At 40.9% G+C, this 18,602-nt stretch overlaps 2 protein-coding genes across 2 annotated transcripts; both read left to right on the top strand.

Annotated features, from left to right (window-relative positions):
• Positions 1-98: 98 nt before the first annotated feature.
• uqcrfs1 (ubiquinol-cytochrome c reductase, Rieske iron-sulfur polypeptide 1) lies at positions 99-2,219 on the top strand. Its single transcript, XM_076011290.1, has 2 exons — positions 99-371; positions 1,456-2,219. Exons 1-2 carry the CDS (start codon positions 161-163, stop codon positions 2,064-2,066), a joined length of 822 nt encoding a protein of 273 aa, XP_075867405.1. The 5' UTR covers positions 99-160; the 3' UTR covers positions 2,067-2,219.
• A 2,317-nt stretch (positions 2,220-4,536) lies between these two features.
• LOC142876981 (uncharacterized) lies at positions 4,537-7,695 on the top strand. Its single transcript, XM_076011277.1, has 6 exons — positions 4,537-4,814; positions 4,940-4,981; positions 5,076-5,462; positions 5,594-5,707; positions 6,339-6,429; positions 6,805-7,695. The coding sequence occupies exons 2-6, from the start codon at positions 4,942-4,944 to the stop codon at positions 7,112-7,114; spliced, it is 942 nt and encodes a 313-aa protein (XP_075867392.1). The 5' UTR covers positions 4,537-4,814; positions 4,940-4,941; the 3' UTR covers positions 7,115-7,695.
• Positions 7,696-18,602: the final 10,907 nt, after the last annotated feature.

The following is an 18,602-nucleotide window of genomic DNA, read 5'->3' as shown; positions in this document are numbered from 1 at the left end:
TGATCAACACTCCGCAGCGCATGGTGGCGGTAATGCGCCAAAGTTGGATTCCATCCGCCGGTAACCAGAAGAAGAAGAAGAAGGAGAGCGACGAAGAAGACGCTTGTGCTAACAGCTAAACAAGGTCGCCGAGTACTCGTAGCACACGCCCGGCAGCGCGATGATGTCCTTCGCCGCTCGGTCAGGGGCACTTTCCCCCTACATGCAAGCAACAGCCTTTGCAGTGGCCGGACCCCTTAAACCTCTCGTACCTGGCGTTGTTGTCAAGGGGGAGAAGATTTTGCTGAACCCAAAGAAAAAGTTTCTGTGCCGCGAAACGCTGAACGGTCAAAGTCCAAAGACGGGGCCCGCTGTGACAGTTAGCATCAATGGTAAGCTGCTACCGCAGGCTAGCTAAGGCATTTCTTCTTCGGTACCGGTGAAATGAAATCCATTCTTTTTTAATTAGTTTATAGATATTGAATATGTATGTATCATTTTCCTGAAAAGCTGAATTTACGTGTGAATCAATGGGTTGTTTCTATACATAATAACCTTACGTAGAAAGTAAAAGCATACCCTATGACATAACGTATAGCATATGATATTCTTTCATTAAAGGGTACAGTTTAGGTCAGGCAAATAACATTTTGGAGCATAACAAAATCTATTCTGTTATTTATTTATTTTTTTAAAACATGGAAATAAGTGGGATATTCTCTCACCTGTGAGAAAGGAAGCACAGATATCGATGATGATATTGAATATAAGAATAAAATAATTTGTTAGCTACTTTACCATGAATATGAACCGATGCGCTGTCTTAAGCAGCATAATGTCAAGGGCCTGTTCAGAAAATACAATTATTTTGGACAGCACAATAGTTTGTGCACTGTCTCTCAGTGGCATAACAAAATGAAATATACATTTCTTAATAGAAAATTTACCAAGGCAGAAGTGATAAAATGCACTGTTTTATCTTTCAAGTCAGCAATGTGACGGTAATGATTTTAGAAGATTTAGACGTTGTTTGATAAAAACTTCACCACAAGAGACCCCACAACTACAATCGGCGTAAAATTTATGCTTTGTTTGTCCAAAACATTTTAACTATACTACTTGCATATTTCCTGCTTAGATTATTGATCGATTATAACAGTTATCGATGCATCCTTTTTCCCTATGCAGGATTTATTTTTTAATATACTGTACTGCATTTTTTTTTAACTATTGTAAAAGAAAATTGTCAAGCTAGCCTTTAAAGGGTCAGTATGATTCTCGCCAATGTTTCACCAATTCTCTGGTTGCTGCTCAGAATTGTCTAAATTTGTCTAAACCATTGCTTCAAAACTTTTGTAGTTTCAGTTTGTAACAAGTGATTTGCCTTCCTTCTTTTAATTAATCCTCCGCTCTATTTGTCATCATAGCCTTTCAATCCATATAATTATTTTTTTCTTCTCCCCCTCCAATTTCCAGGCATTGCTGGAGTCCGCTTTGCCCACACAGACATTAGGATACCTGACTTCAGTGACTACAGGCGCCCAGAGGTGGTCGACCCCAGCAAGTCCTCTCAGGAAAGTGGGCATTCGCGTAAAACCTTCTCATACCTGGTGACGGGCGCGACAACTGTAGTGGGAGTCTATGCTGCCAAAACGGTGGTCAGTCAGTTTGTCTCCTCAATGAGTGCCTCTGCTGACGTCCTGGCACTCTCCAAAATTGAAATTAAGTTGAGTGATATCCCAGAAGGGAAAAACATGACCTTCAAATGGAGAGGCAAACCCTTGTTTGTCCGTCACCGCACGGAGAAGGAGATTGCGGCCGAGACCGCTGTGAACATTGCCGAGCTGCGAGACCCTCAGCACGACAAGGACAGAGTCATCAATCCCAGCTGGGTCATAGTCCTTGGAGTTTGCACACATTTAGGCTGTGTGCCCATTGCCAATGCTGGCGACTTTGGGGGTTACTACTGTCCCTGCCATGGCTCTCATTACGACGCGTCAGGGCGCATCAGGAAAGGCCCGGCCCCCCTGAACCTGGAGGTCCCCTACTACGAGTTTGCAGATGAGGATAATGTGATTGTTGGCTAAGTGTCACTTCCCAGGCTGAGCCTTTATTGTACGTGGTTATGAGAGAGTGTCAGAATATTTAACTATTATGATGCCATGTTAGTTCCGGGCATTCTGTGCAGAAAACCTATGTTGTCTAAATTTCTGTCACCTAATAAAACAAAAGCTATTTGAGTCCTTCTTGGTCCTTTGAAGCTCAGCTTTTCATTTATAATTTGGTATCTGAAGGCTGACAGGAAAAGTCCTGAATGATACCGTCATCTCTCACCAGCTCAACGTAACTATTTTGAATGTGGACCCAACATGCAAACTATATCAGATGTCTATGTGGAGTAGGCTTTGCCTTGTGAAATAATGTTTTGCTTTCGCAAGGCATCAAGTTCAATGCTGTTCCAATTGTGAGATGTTCTCCTGTACATCAAAGTTTTGACTTGCATACTACGGAACGCTGTATGTTTTGAAGAACCAGGATGAGGACAATGTGGCTGGTCCTTAACTTCTCCCCACAATTTTATAATGAGATTTCAGGGTGAAGGTTTATGTTGAGAGCTAAGGTATGACTTGAGGTTAGGTTAAAGTTTGACGTACTGTTCAGGTTGGAGGTAAAAGTGTGAGTTACGTTGTGCAAAACAATGAAAGAAGTCAATGTAAATCAATATACACCATACTTCTTTAATTAGCTTTCTTGTTTAAAATACATGCATGGTGTGAAATACTGTAATTCCTGTTTGTGTGATTACTAAATCACTGGCACAATCAAATCCAGAATGTATAAAAGTAATCTCAATAATAAATCCTTAAGATTCAGATCGCAGATTCTTACTTTCAAAGTCATATGGGCAATGCTAAAATTAAAAGAATATGAAATAAATAATTTTGCGTCGAGGTGGACCCCAATTTCACTCAAACAAAATTACGAAGTTACGTGTCTACTTCTGTGAATACTACGGTGGCCCATTCGTTCAAATTTAGTTGAAAGAAAAGTTTTTGACTTACGCATTTATGCGGCACATGGAGCATGCGCATTTCCCACCACCATACCTTGTAACTTCCGAGATACATCAGGACGTATTAGCCAATCAGGGCGAGCCGAGACACAATTCGACAGCGACTCCGTGACGTCGCGCTGGGAATAAACAAAGAATTTTGAAAATTGAATTAAGATATAAAATAACACAAGGAAACAAACAAACAAAAACATATACAAATATTTCGTATATACAACCAGGTCAATTAATCAGTATGTCAGTGGATTCGCTGAATTGTATTGCCTGCAATGAAGTTTACCATCCAGCAGGTGTCCGTATTGATTAACAATGATGACAGCGTTACCCTTAGGGTAATGTGCCACAGGTTCATAAGGTCTCATGTACGTACCACTAGGATGTCGTTTTTTCCTATATTCTGACATGTTTACAAATGACATGAAAATGTCATTTGTAAACATGTCAGAATATGTATCACAACAGTCAACAGATAGCTCAGTTGGTAAGTCAACAGTCTCTCAATCCCAAGGTTGGTAGGTCAAGTCTCACGATGGCCAGAGATCCATTTTGAATTTCAATGGCTCGAACATGAAGGATAAATGTGCCTGTCGATGTACTTCAAGAGTCAGCAGACAGCTCAAGGTGTAAGAGTGCTGACAAATAATTCCAGTGTTTGGAGGTTTGAGTCCAACACCACGTAGAGATCCATTTTAAAGTCCAGTGGCCCCTGAAATATACACGTTCCAGTAGAAGTGACGCATGAGTTTTCACGTAGCTCAGCATGAAAAAAAAAAAAAAGAGTCTCAGATTATGGTTCAATTCTTATGACAAACAGGTTCACACCTCTTGAATTACAAACACTTGTGTGCCTGCCCTGGGTCTTGAACCTCCAACCTGGAGATTCAAACATCTTTCTCTTATGCATTGAGCTATGTGGCCACTCTTGAAATCCTTCTGTTGGCACACTTGTCCTTTGGAAGCCTTGGATTCAAGGAGATCTTGCGTTGTCCCACTGGTGTCCCACACCAGAGTCAGCAGTCGAGCCCACTGAGCTAACCTGCCCAGGTTCCTAAAGGACTGTGGATGATGTAATGATTTATATGTCAGGATTGATGTTTGCTAGCTAAACCTCACTAGACTTCAATTTAAAAGTATTGAGAAAACTAAATTGGAAAAAGTTACTTGAACCATAATATATGAATTATATCATGGAGAAGTCTGTTGGCCAAACTAAAACGGCTTCTTGCAGTTTCCATAATCTTGTTTGCTCTGCTACAGAGTAAGTTGGTCCAATACCGCATTTCTTAAAATCACTGTATTGTAGTAAGATTGTGAGTGTAAAGCTTAGGTTTGAAATCTATAAAACTATCGTGATAATTATTAACACAATGACACTGTAATTTATTTACCTGTTTATACCCCTGTTGTTAAAGCAAATGGTTGAGAATCAAACTCAACTCCACCATGTCTGTTTAAGCAAGCAGGTTTGTGACCGATGAGTCACAAGCAGAAAAGACAAGGTTAGTGCAGTGCTGTCTAAACAGTAACCGAGCTTCAGGGTCAAAGACCTGGCATTTAACTGCCTGAACTTTGTTTTAAAGGCTCTCATTTTCTTTGTTAATGTGAATCTCCGTTCAGTACATGGAGACAATACAATTCTGAGTCTGTATCGCTCATGGAGGGCAATAAGACTGCAGGCTCCTCCTCATAAAACTTGGAAAAATACTTTGACTTGTCCTCGGCAAGACCGTCGTACCTAATCGTCGTCCAGCCGCCGCTGCAGGTAAGCACATGAACAAATGTCCTCCAATGTATCCGTGCATTATTGCAGTAGAATACCCATTTATGATCATTATGATTCACAGATAGACTAAAAACACTCTTCACCTTTTACCTCCTTTTCTACAGACATGTTTAGCACCTGTGTCTTACTTTCTGCCTTCATCTTGGGTAAGTCCTTTTTATTTTGTCAAGACTTTAGAACCCAGAGCTACGCATCGGCATGAACTCATTAGTATCTGCCACTCTTTACATCAACTTACAGGGGCAAAAGCGTTCACGATCTACAACACTCAGCACAGCCTGTGTCTTGAAGAAGCAGCTGTTACAGGACAAGTCGTGCTGAAGAGGTGTAATCTTGACTCCGAGTCACAGCAGTGGACATGGACAGATGAGGGAATGCTCATGTGTGTGGCGTCATCCAGATGTTTGTCAGCCTCACAGAACGAGCCTGTCAAGACTCTTTCTTGCGAGGGACTAGGGGCAGATTCAAGCGGGGTAATATGGGACTGCGACAGGAACGGACTGATCAGCAGGAGCACGTCCATGCTGCTTTCCGTGGACGGTCAACGTCTGACTTGGACACATGGTGGAAAAAACTCAAAGTGGAAATCTCTGGAAAAGGCGGACATTTGCCAGGAACAAGTTGAACGTAAGTTCTGGATGATCACAGGGACACGAGTGCTTTGCTTTCAAAATATCACCTTTCGTCGTTAAGAGTATGCGCACTGGCGAAGTGTGAGCGAAGAAAAGTGCAGCAGGTGTTCTTTTTTTCTCCTCCAGGATCGAGAAGGTCGTCTGATTATCCAGAGGAGGAGGACGAGCAGACGGGAAAACTGGCGGGCATGACTGAGGAAGAGAGGGAATACATGCGCTGGTACTACCGCACGGAGGATCGTGAGTCTATCTATCTATCTATCTATCTATCTATCTATCTATCTATATCGTAATTGCCAATGGAAAGACTATTACATAAATTAATTTCATTTTACCAATTAAACAATGGTGAAATGAATGAATAAATGAAGATATACTGTAAATAAATCAGATGAGACGAAACCAGAAGGTTATTGATTGAGCCTCATTTCAAAAACCTTTGCTCGCCAAAGCCACTTGGGGTTCAAGGCCAAAAGAAAAAAGCCTTCAGTGAATTTGTCTTGTAACCTGTAACCTTGCAATCAGCCCTCCTTCCCCTTTATTTGCATCTTGGGCCTTTCAGTGCAATCGCTGAAAACGTTCTACCTCTGTTTGATGCAATTTGTTGGTGGAATCCTCAGATTCACTGAAAATGCTTCACATTTTAGATTGGCAACGTGGATTTTGAAGACTATTGCGGTCCGAGGGTGTCCATTTTATGAAAACAAAGTCGAAAAGCTAAATTTTTTTGGCAAACAAAATGTGTGCACGTAACTAGCGTCGATCAATAACCCTTATTTGCTGTTTTTTTTTTTAACTGTTGGCAATTGTTTTTAATATTTCACATTCTATCGAATTACATTTAGTGATTTTTGTCTTCTTTTTGCGAAAGCTACCATTTGGAAATTTGCGCTGCTGGGCCTGGCATTCGTCTGTCTTCTCACTGGCTTCCTGCTGCTGGGAATGGGAGCCATGGCCAACAAGTATGACCTGTTTTACTTTCATTCAATCGCTGGTGTTGCTGTTTTGAAGAAGTCCTTGGTTTTATAGACGTCCTTGGGAAAGCCTTCATATTTCTACTGCCTCCACAATCAATGGTTAACTTTGGCCTTGTCCGAGTCCACATTGAGATTTTGATATTAGGAGTGATCCTTCGATTCATTTGACAATTTGCCATTTATCAATTGATATACCCTATTACATTAAATATATATTGTTTTAATTTGGCTGTTTTTTAAGACAGCAGCATTACATTACATGAACCATAAAAATGAAAGTAGTACAATTCTTTTGCCAGTTCCTCAATCTCTGTTTTCAGGGTCCCTGAACTAACTGATTTTCTGTATCTCTTTATTCAGGAACAGAAGTGAGATTGCCAAGTATAAAGCAGCTGCAGCGATGGCCCAGAAGAGTGAAGGTGAAGAACTGCTAGTTGTCTCGGCAGCACGAGACGACAGCAACGACAAACCATTGGCATCACTTGACAGCACGCTGCAGGAAGACAAGTCCTCCCCCTCAAACGGGGAGGTGAGTGAGCCCAAAGCAGGAGACATTGTGGTGACATGGAAAGACGGCAATACCTCCTGTTTATTTCAAGAAACGGTAGCTGATGACCACAAACAGGACGAGGCATCAGCAGCAGTGGACGCAGAAATGACCACTGAATAAAGAGTTTTCCTCCTCGTATATTCCCCATGATGGATGGTGTTAATTTATATGACGAACACCAACATTATGCAAGATTTAGAGCGTAAATCTGTTTCATCTGATTTTGCATATTCAAAAAACCCTTTTCGAATATGCAAAAAACAAAAACAGTTGTTTAAATTTAGCATTTGAAACAAAAAAAAAAATCTGTAGTATTTTTTCCTTTTTTTGATGTTTCTGTTTGTACATGAGCCAGCCATCAGAAAAGTTGTGACTTGCTCTCTCCCAATTTTTGCTCATTTTTGACGTGTTCACTGGTGTAGCATTTAGAATTAGATTTCAGATAAACGGAACCAGTGATAAATAAATTTACAGCATTTCATTGTGATTTGGTTCCCGCAGATTTTTTTGTGCTACCTACTGGTCAGCCTCAAAAATAACTATAATGCAAAAAATTTTAAATTAAAGTCTAATAAATAAACAAATTAATAATAAATTATGTTTTTGTGGTGGGTGCAGCACTGAGAAAGTATGAAAGGTGTAACTTTTATGTTGATTAAAATACATGACATAAATACAAGTTAATATTTCTCCAATATGAACTCATACGGCTATGTTTTTTTTTTTAAGGCTATGAAACAGTCCTTAGCATATTTAATACATGTTAATTTGTGGAAGAAGTGGTTGATTGAGAAGCACTGGAGTAACTGAAGATTACTGGAGTGGAGAACAACAGTCAAACCCTGTCAGATAGACTAAAATACTTGAGCGTGGATGTGGGCATGGTGCAGGTGACGCAGCCTCTGTCCTGGGTCACGTTACAGAGAAACACAAATGCGAGCGAACGGCCGCTGTTTGGTGAAACAGACACTAGGGGGCATCACCGATCAGCAGGGTCACAGGGGCTCCTGGCGAAGGGAAGCGGATGCTAGCTTGACTCATAATCCAAGCGCTTGGAAAACGAGCAACAGGTGTCGTCATAGCTGATCTCCACATAATATTTCCACTATTCTCAGGCTGGTTACTCACATTTTGCGAGACTCTAAATGTCTATAAGGTGATATGAATTAAAATTGAGTTAAGTGCAAAAAGGTGCAGCTGAGAGAATGGTGTCCGGCGCCGCGGCCCAGCATGGGCGCTTGAGAGTTAGTTCCATGTGTACGAAAAACATTTGCTCATTAATATTAGTGAGCGAAAGTTAAGATTAAGATTAAGAGTTAAGATTAAGATCAAATATTTTTCTTTATGTTCAGACAATCCACACACACACAACCACACAAACTTTCCTTGGGGAATTTATTTTGCATCGCTATTTCAGACACCAAGGCAAAGTGTCGTCGATTGTCATTATGTCCGTGATAGCAGAAAGTCAGAGAGATTTGGTACTTCCACTGTAATCGACTTTGTGGCGATACATGATATTGGGTTCATGACAATGAGACAAGACAACATCTTTCACAGTGTTGAATAATTTCAACCACCATAGTTGCAAAATCTGCCCAGAATCGCGCTACTGAGGTCAACAGATTTCAGTAGCAGAGAAAGAGAGTGAGATTGTGTTTTAGTTTTGTTTGTTCACACACAGTCACACCAAGTGTGCGTGTGTGTGTGTGTGTGTGTGTGTGTGTGTGTGTGTGTGTCCTCAATCTGTCCATCACTTGTTTCCACATGGAAGCATATGTTCAACTGATTATATTGTGTGTACGGTAATGCATGCACTGTTGGGAGAACTTAAGTCAAATATTCCATTTTACGTTTGACGTTTAAGGAACAGCGTTCGTGTGTCTTCTGTTAAAGTGCTTTCTTTTAAAAAAACAAAAAAAAACAGACATAGGCCTGACTTTGCATGTGCTTGCTGACAGACTTGATCTGAAATACACCGGTCATTACCATTACTCCCTCATGGTGATGGGCATGAACCAGCGCCGCCGCTTTTAACTGATCTGAATGCACACTGAGACGGATAACAAACAAAACCAACCTCAACTTCAAATGTCTATCGGGAACATGGCATTAAAACATGTGAAGGGGAGCGAGTGGGTGTCTGTGCATGTGTGCGTGAGTGTGTCTGCGTGCGCGCGTGTGTAGAGCGTCGAGTTGTTTAATGAGTTGAGAAGCAGGTCACCGCCGCAAGACGGTGATGGTCTCCTGCTGAGGAGTAGTCAGCACTTTGTGATGACCATGCTTCAGGACACACACATACACACACAAGGAAGTTGATGGGGGTCAGGGAGGGGTGTGGAAGGAGGAGGATGGCGTGAGAACAGAAGACAACAAGCGGAGAAGAAGGTCCTCTTACTTTTTTTTTTTTTTCAGCGGCACATTTACATTGCTCGAGTGGACACGGCACCGCCACCACCACCACCACCGCCGCCGCCACCGCCGCTGCTGGTGGGTTCATGCTCGCAGTTTTAGCAACAGGTGGTCAAGTAAACTTGGCTCTGGTCAAAAAGACACACTTGAGCTGAAGTGGAGCCACTGATTAAACTGTTGGGAACGTGATTTACATTATTAGGGTCATTTTTATTTTTTTTAATTATTATTTTTTTTTTAGGAGCGAATCAATCACGCTGAATATGATTTACAGCACATTCAACCTCCAGTTTCATCAACACAGAAATCGCCGGGCAGAAAACACGGTTTCACACGTATTTGTGAGTTTCTGCAACCAAATTAAGATAAGATATTATTATATTATAATGTATATAATATATTATATATATTAAGATATTACTTTGCAATAAGTCACGCGTGATCATCAAACAAACTGAAACTGACAACTTCTGTAAAAACCTTATGGAGAAACGTACACAATTGTGAGAATTTTAAACTTGTGTGGAACAAACGTGTGGAAGAAACTTAATCAGACACTGACAGTACACGTAGTCAAGCTTGTTTTGTCTTCTTGCCAAATAATTGCCACAAAACAGTCAATAAATCAGATCACATCTTTTTTTGATTACGCAAGAATCAGACAGTTAACAGCCTGCATTCATCCATTGCTGCATCATGTCTGTTGGGCTGTCTGCTTGGGGGTCTCGGAACCCCCTTCCACTGAGGCTTGGACAGTATGAAAGCGTGCCACAAGCCGTGGGGCTGCTCTGCCATCATTAGGGCAACTGTCCATTCACGACTATTGTCTGCATGCGTACTACTGTTCGCAGAACAAAAGAAGCACCTGCCTGATCATCCAAAAATACACATTGAGCCGCTGGTCTGCCATGTGTCTGGCACAGGGCCACACTGCGTCCATGACCTCACAACAGGGCAAGTGTGACGTGGTGTCGGACGCGTTGGCGATGATTGTGAGTTTAAAAGGACATTTCTCGCGACGGTGGCACTCAGCTTGAATTATTGCAATGTAAAACTTCATTGCGAAAAGGGTAGGTTCTAACTACTTAGGCCACAAGTACATTTACATCTCTAGACGTGAACATATTAGATCATTTAAAAGTGAAAAGTGAAAATGCTAATGCGGTCTGTTACATATATATTCTTGTCTATTTTTTTGGAACTCCAGAAAATAATAATAGCAAAAAGAAATCTAAAAATTCCTTATGTTTAGTAGTTGTTTTTTTTTGTTGTTGCAGAGAACAGTGTTGCTGGTCACCTATTTTTTGCCAGTGCATCAACGTCTGATTGAGACAGTATGAGGTGTTTAAAAGTTAACTTTGATCTGCTGTGCGCTTTGCAGATGTTCGTAAGGGAGAGCTAACATAAATAGAAGTAGATTTATAGGAAATACAGTGGACAATAGAGTCCAGTCAATCTAGCATCGTGTATGCCAATATCTCAATGTGGCTCAGAGGATCGATGAGCTCCAACTGCAACTCCTCGGCTGCTGTTTCAGAATCTTATGACAGGCAACATGACACCGGCTGAAGCAAATTGCCTTTTTTTTTGTCTTTTCTTTTTTCAAAATCGGGGAACTCGGCAGAATTGTCAGCTTCAATGCTACTGTGAAACTGACATCTGGTGGACAACTGAGGCCACAGCAACCACTCAAGACTCACCGCTGAAGCACTGACACAGGCAATCCCAAGCCAGTGACAAGTTCAGGAAAGACTGTGTGGTTGCTCGTGTTTTCTGTTCATTTGCACAAAATTATTACATCATTGTTACACAATAAATAGAAGTTGAAGTACAGCTAAGTTCTCGTTTGAATAATTAAGATATATATTGTTTAAATCCTAATATAAAAATACAACCATCCACTCTCGATTTAATCAAATAATAAATCTAAATGATAGAATACCAATCAATCAACTTGTATTTATAAAGTGCTAAATCACAGCCGCAGGCGTCTGGAAGCGCTACGCACAATCAAAGAGAAAATGAATTGACCAATTGACCCTGCCATCAAGCACGATGCGACAGCAGCCAGGAAAAAAATTACACATTTTCTGTGTCCACAACTGTGTGTTATCAGTGTGATCATTCAGAGGGTGGGACTTGACTAGGTGGCCTTCGCCTTTGAGACGGAGCTGAAGCCCCCACAGATAGTCCTCCATGAGTCCTTTTGTACAATTGAGTCCCTTTTGCGTGTGTGTGTGTGTGTGTGTGTGCGTGTATAAAAGATGGAGGGTAACCCTGAATATAAAGGTCAGCTGTGTGACAGCCAAGCGTTCCTAGCAACAGAGCTGAGGAATGTTCTCAGAGCCCAGGCCAGGGGAAGTTGGCTGCCCTGGAACAATCACCTAAGAGTTAATATTGGCCTGCCGGGTCAAAGGTTAAATGCCTGTGGGTCACAGAACATAAAGAGGCTGCAAGCAGACACAGAGGAAATGAGTCAAAGATTAGAGGTGTTTTGCTGTGTGTTTCTTGTTCAATAATCGTGTTCTCATCTGTGTTGAGGTGTTGCGTTCAGCCTCGTGGCAAGACCCAGTTTTTAATGAAGACACAACTCGTGGGCTATTTAACCAACAAAGGAATGGCTGACGTGCCACTGAACTGTAACAGTGTTTGTGTTTTACCTGCTCAGCAGTGATGCTTGAACCCTCCCCCAGACAGAGACAGAGTGACAGTCAGGCCATCCAGAGTCAACGTTGTAATGTATAACGCCAATCTGGGTGCTTTACTTTTTCAACGATATCTTGTTTATGATGATGGCTGGTTTTTAAGTCAGCGATATGCACCGTGGAACTCTAGGGGGAGCCCTATAGACCTGAACAGCAACCAACAGCAACAGAGTGACCCACTTGCAAAGTTTCCGCTTAAGTCGGAATACTATGAAGCCGATAACCTATTGGAGTGGAAAAATCCTAAGCTTTTCAGCGACAACTGGATTAGTTAATGACAGTGCGGCTTTACGTGATATTAGCTACTAACACGAGTAATTAGCTCCCACCGCCACTGGAAGACAGAGCAGCTACTTTGGGCTGTCTCATCAATGGCTACCACACCTTTTCTGCAACAGGGGAAATTGTTTGTTATCTGAGGTGGTTCTCCCTCATATTGTCTCTGTGGGCCTGGATAAGCATGTGTCGATAAAGAATTTCAACTTAACTGAGGTGGGACCACAAGAAAAACATGATAACAGTACAAGCATGATGAAGGCAATATTAAAAGCCTCTTCGTTTGAAACAAACACACGTCTGTGTATGTGCATGCACACACGTGTGTTAGAGAGAGAGAGATGGCGTGTATACTCATGAGCAAGTATTATTATCATTATTTATCAAGGGGTTCATTTCATTAGCATTAATAATTACCTAATTTTTTGTATTGTGTGCAAATACGTGTAAGGAAAAATTCAACCATTTGAGTGCATTTTCTATATGATAACAGTTAGAAGGGCAACAGAATATGCACACTTCCGCGCAGCCTTGCAACTACAAAACTATTTTCAAGCAGTGTCTGCATCCTGTTATACAAGATGCATTTCGTTATAGTGACACATCTCAGAATTTCTGTGGCACTGAAATGGACTCTTTGGTGACATATTCTTATAACAGATAAGCAACAGGTGCAACAATCGTAGGTAAAAAAAAAAAAAATACTATCAACATATGGCTACACCTCAGTTCATGGCTGCGACATATCTGCCTGTTCTAAATACTGTGCTGTGATTCAAATTAATATATTGGTTTATATGCATGCAATGAATAGCAATGTAATTAATAGGCTTTAGGCCAAAAAAAAAAAAAATGCATTATGGAAAGTTTTGCTACTAAATTGAATTAAAAGACAAGGCAACGCTGTGTGAACAATATATGCTGTGTATCTATTGTCACTGTACAGAGATAAAGGTGAGCAGGCAGCTGGTAGAGCCCGACAATGTCTGGACACTCCTAGATCTGCTTGGTCTGACCCTTTAGAGTCTTTGCCGCTTGGGGTCAAAGAAGATGGTTGTGTTCTGAAAAGATAAAGGGGTGCACCCCGCCCTTCTCCTAGCCCGCCATGCAATCTTCAAGCCTGGGTGACCTCCAAACTATCAGAATGTCCGAAACAGCCGAGGGGGGCTATTGTTCCTCAAAGTAGGTCAAAGCCCATAGCTCTCACAATCAATTTAGATTGATTGGAGAACAAGAGGAGAGAGAGGAGGAGACACAGGTTACAAGGGTGATCACACTTGTTGATTTAAACTGAAGGAACAGGAACTAATGATAGTATTCTTTCTATTTCACCAACCTCTTTCTCATCCTTACATTGAAGGCCAAGACTTCTCATCCTCTTTAACATTGTTCTGTATTCCTCTCATCCCCGTATTTTTCTTTAGCCTAACATCGCCTCCTCCCTCCTTCTTTTTGTGTCGCCCAATTAGTCATGTGAAACATATGCAGCATCATGTTACATAACCCAACAGCAGCTGCACTCTACAAACTTATTGTAGGGGGGCTAAATAGTTCACGTGGATCAAATCATCACCTTTAATATTATATTTTATGAATTTTTTTTTGGACAGGAGAACAGCAGTTGAGAACTTCTGAGAATAAAGAAAAAGTTTTTAAATATTTTTTCTCTTCCTGATGCTTTTCTCTTAGCGGCCTATTCATACATGAATAAAAATGTGACTTCTTTATCTTCTAATTGCTGCTAGTTGAGTCCCGTTCTTTATTATAACCTCCCATGTGTTGCATCACCGCAACCTTAAATAAGCCACCAAGTCTGGGATTTTAAAATCTACACAATTAAATATACTTTCATCTTAGTTCGATTCCAAGCAGCTCCATGAACCTCTTCCTTATGGTCTTGAAACGGATAAGAACAAAACAAAAAAACCTTTCCAATAGTATTTGCTGTTCATCTTGCTATGTCATATTGTCAACCACCCTCTGAATTTACTAAACATTCGGTCTGTCTGATTCCTCTTCTTGATGCATTTACAGTATGTGTATGTGTATGTGTGTATCTGTGTGTGTATGTGTCTGTGCTAAAGCATTCCAAAGTTCAGTTTACTGCACTTTAATGCGTATGACAGCTGTTGTTAAAGGATTAACCAACTGTTGGGGGTTTACTTAAATAATTACATCACCAGGATCCAGATCATCCACTCACACTTATATCATATTATATTATCATTATTATATTATGAAAAAAAGAATCTGAGGGTTGTCTATTGTGATTATGCATTAAAATAACAACTGTTTATCATTCTTTGACGAGCGAGAAGACAGGAATACGATGGACCGAAACCAGACCAAGGTCATAGAATCTGCAGAGATCTGTGCTTGTTTAGCCACAAAATCACAGACATGAGGCAGAAAGTTAAGAAGAGAAGTGCTGATGGATTGGGTCAAAAATGAATATGGAAAAAATTAAGTAAACGAGAGTGAAGACGCCTGCAAATGCTGGTGCAATTAAGTGTGGAGAAGAGACCATAGAGACAGTAGATTGTTACCTTTCGTTACCTTTGAAGCATAGTTTCAAATTTTGGAGGAACAGAGGAGGCCGTAATGGCCTAGGAGAGAAACGCACGATAAATGTTTTCAATCCTAAGCAGATTCTGGAGATCCAGCAACATTTCCTTGTGGACAAAACCAAAACTAAGGATTTTTAACTCCAGCGTCGAAACTGTTGAAACAGCGTCGAGTGTCCTGTCCAAACTGTAACCATCAAGAGGAAGCTAAGTGGCATCTGCTGGCCAAAGAAAGCCAGCAATGAGGAGCTGTGAAAAATGGCTGAGCAGGAAGAGCTGGAAACAACCATAAAAAGAAGAAAATGGAAGTGGATGGGACATACACCGAGGAACCCGGAAAGCTCATGGGGACGAACCACAAGTGCCGAACTACAGAAGATAAACGCCCGCTGGAGAGAAGCCAAGAGGAAAAGCCAGAATATTGTTGTTCAGATGCTATTTGCTCCATCCGAAGTGAAGAGGATTAAGGCAAGGCAAGGCGTCCAGATGTGCATCAATAGTCCATCAACCTGTGTGTGTCAGAATTTATGCACCTTGTCTTAGATCCTATCTTAATTCTAACCACCTCAGAGTTTCAGTGGTAGAACGCCTTTAAGCTGTTGTTGTGGGTTCCATCACCGCCAAGGTCATACCGCCATAAAAATGATACCCCATGAATGAATGAATTAAACACACTTAGTGGGTATGTATTAGGACTTTAATTGTCCACAGAAAATAATTTTACTCAAATTAGAAAAGGGAGCAGGACATCAACCCACAGTATTCTCTACATACATACATACTACTAGACATGTCCAAAATAAAAAATGGTGTAAAATTTTAAAATGTATCACTACTTAAAGATGAGTAGGTAAGGCAACCGAGTCTTTCAGGACTCGGTTGAAACAATACATGAAAATCAAAAAAAGTCATCTAAGTATTGAAGCAAACAATGAAAAACACAGGCGGGACAACCCACTGGTTAATTACACAAAATCCATACCCACCTCTTGAAAACATGAGCACAAACAGATACACCCACACATGTGGTGAGTCATGATTAGGAATATCCTAATCCTCAGGGATGAGTTTGGCAGCCCATCTGGGACAGATGGGTGATGGTGGCGCGTGTTCTGCATTAGTTTACGCCCTGCTGTATGCCTTGCCATGAAGGTCCTGCTTTTGATCCTATTAAGAGGTGACTAAAGAGATGGACATCAGAATGACAGTCAAGAGCAGCCTTTATTTAACCATCTGACCTGAATATTTATTTGCCCTGAGTGTTCATGTGTCATCAGTAGCATGCGTATGATGTATCTAAATGTAGCTTGCTGTAGTTTTTTTTATTTTTTATTGAGAATTAAAAAAAATAAAAATAAAATAAAATTTAAATATGTTTAAACAGTGCAGGTCGGAATCATTTATGGCTAAACTGCCAAAAAAAATAATGCTAATGTGTTTATGTTAAAGTTCATAAACTGGGGTTAGGAACAAGAAAAATCAATTAACAATTATTTTTTTTTTAAGCTGACAGTGGATGTCCTTGCGTAAACTGATAAATCTGTCAGTAATCAATAGTGCATATTAGCATTATTAAGTTGGGGATTTACGCATTAGAGCATATTAAGTCGATGTGAGAGCAGCTGCCAGGATAAATACAAAGGGTCACACTTACAAGGTTGTGCTGACCAGCTCGGATATTGATATTTGGTTAGACCCCACATAGCTCAATCATACACTGGTTTGCCATGAGGCTGCGGTAAAAAAAAAAGAAAAAGAAAAAGTTTTATTTGCAAGATAATTTCTCTTTATCAACAGAAGGGGTCAAGAATCAATATGTAAAAGGTTTAAAGTGAGCACTCAGTAAGTTTTTGCAGGTCTACTCAGGATAGAAAAGGATACTCAGAAACAGTCTGTATTAATAAAGTACCATGACAATTTAAACAACCCACTCACAACTCACTGCTTTTTCGCGAGCATTTCCCACAAAGGCATAAACTGCAGAGGTAGGAAATTAAATCCCCCGACCCACTATCATGGAAAAATGCTGATCCAAGCCTTGCTTGAGATCATCCTTCCGTCTATGCAAACGTTCTGGTGAGGGTGGGAATAAGCCTCGCAGGCTGTCACATCGTCTGGCTACAGAAGTTTGATTTTTAAGAGTCGGTCCTATAGCAAAGTTGTTCTTTTTGCAATTATTGTCTTGATTGAAAATTAAAAAACACTGAAAACTATATACAATATGATATGATTCACATTTAGCCAGTTTCAGCCTCGCTTCGGCAGCGCGACGACCTCCATTCCCAGATATTTTTCAATGCACCACCTTTCGACTCAAGCTGTGCGTGTCCGATATGGGATGCATGCATTCCTAGCCACCCTGCCCCCATTCCCAAATGCTACTAACTCCATTGTCCTGTTTTTTTTTTTCTCCCTCAACTTATCCTTGCCCTTGGCCCTACATGGCCCCTCAGCACCCACCCATCTAGCCAGCCCAAGAGGTGCTGTTAGGTCAGTTGAGGTGCAGGACACACACAAACACTGGCAGACTGACCCCCTGCCTTTCTGCATTTGCGGATCACTTCACAGGACAATCTTCCTATCCATCTTTGCAAGGTCATTGCAGACCTGCCCTTTGCTGAAAAGGAACTTTATTCACAGAAAAGAAACCTCTCTTCTCTTTTGGTCAGTCCTTCTGATTGTGTGTGTGTGTGTGTGTGTGTGTGTGTGTGTGTGTGTGTGTGTGTGCGTGTCTGTGCGTGCATACTTGCGTGCGTTATTGATCAAAGGTCATATTCAAAAAAACAAAGTTTAAAAGGTTTATAAAAGTGTTCATATATGTGTGGTCTGGGCATAAATCGTTGGTTTTTTTTGGAGGGTTGATCAAGATGGATAGGATCAAGAATGAATGCACCAGAGGCACAGCTCATTAGATGCTTTTGGGACAAGGCCAGAGAGGCCAGGCTGAGATGGTTTGGACATATACAGAGAAGAAGTAATGAACATATGGGTCGAGGGATGCTAGGGTTGGAAGACCAGAGGTTCCCAGAGGAAGACCAAATAGAATATTTACGGGAGGAGTGAATGAGGAAATGAAGTTAGTTGGTGTGAGAGTAGTGAGTGCAGAGGACAGAGGGTTAGATGGAGGCAGGTGATTTGCTGTGGAGATGTCGGCTGTGGACTTGGCCTTGCACATTTATGATATTTCATATTTGTTTACAAGACGGCACCATTTTTGGAATGTCATATCCAGCTTGTAACCATACAATTATTTTTTAACTGCATTGTATTCATCAATTTAATTTGGTTATCTAGGCTAAAATCCATATACCTACATTGCCTTAAAATGAGAAGTACCATAAGAATTTCATGAGACATTTTCAGTAGCTTTTAATATGAGCATTTCTAAAAGTAATACTATTACATGAGTCGCTGGTAATTTGGGATTTGGTCGCTGTCTGTTATAAATGTCACAACATTTCTTAACCTCTAATTCTGCATGTGGTTTGATCTATTAACATTGCCATGATTTTTGAATGTTGGCTTCCCTATTCTTCTTCAATCAATTGAAATCCACAGTAATTAGTTTTCAAATAGTCGTAGGTGGTCTGAGGTGGCCTGCGTCTAACTGGCTTCACTTCAGTTTTTCTGCTGGCCCTTTAAGGGCCTTCC

This window comes from Nelusetta ayraudi, unplaced genomic scaffold (assembly GCF_046127955.1).
Source record: "Nelusetta ayraudi isolate G7.1 ecotype Tasmania unplaced genomic scaffold, CSIRO-AGI_Nayr_v1 ptg000005l, whole genome shotgun sequence".
In the NCBI taxonomy this organism is placed as follows: Eukaryota; Metazoa; Chordata; class Actinopteri; order Tetraodontiformes; family Monacanthidae; genus Nelusetta; species Nelusetta ayraudi.
Note: the sequence above shows the minus strand (reverse complement) of the source record. Positions and strands in the feature narration are given on the sequence as shown.

Excerpts from the sequence above, each read along its gene's own strand:
- uqcrfs1 (XM_076011290.1), top strand. The coding sequence starts at position 161 with ATGATGTCCTTCGCCGCTCGGTCAGGGGCACTTTCCCCCTACATGCAA. Across the intron at positions 372-1,455 it reads TGTGACAGTTAGCATCAATG|GCATTGCTGGAGTCCGCTTT; the intron begins GTAAGCTGCTAC and ends TCCAATTTCCAG.
- LOC142876981 (XM_076011277.1), top strand. The coding sequence starts at position 4,942 with ATGTTTAGCACCTGTGTCTTACTTTCTGCCTTCATCTTGG. Across the intron at positions 4,982-5,075 it reads ACTTTCTGCCTTCATCTTGG|GGGCAAAAGCGTTCACGATC; the intron begins GTAAGTCCTTTT and ends ATCAACTTACAG. Across the intron at positions 5,463-5,593 it reads TTGCCAGGAACAAGTTGAAC|GATCGAGAAGGTCGTCTGAT; the intron begins GTAAGTTCTGGA and ends TTTCTCCTCCAG.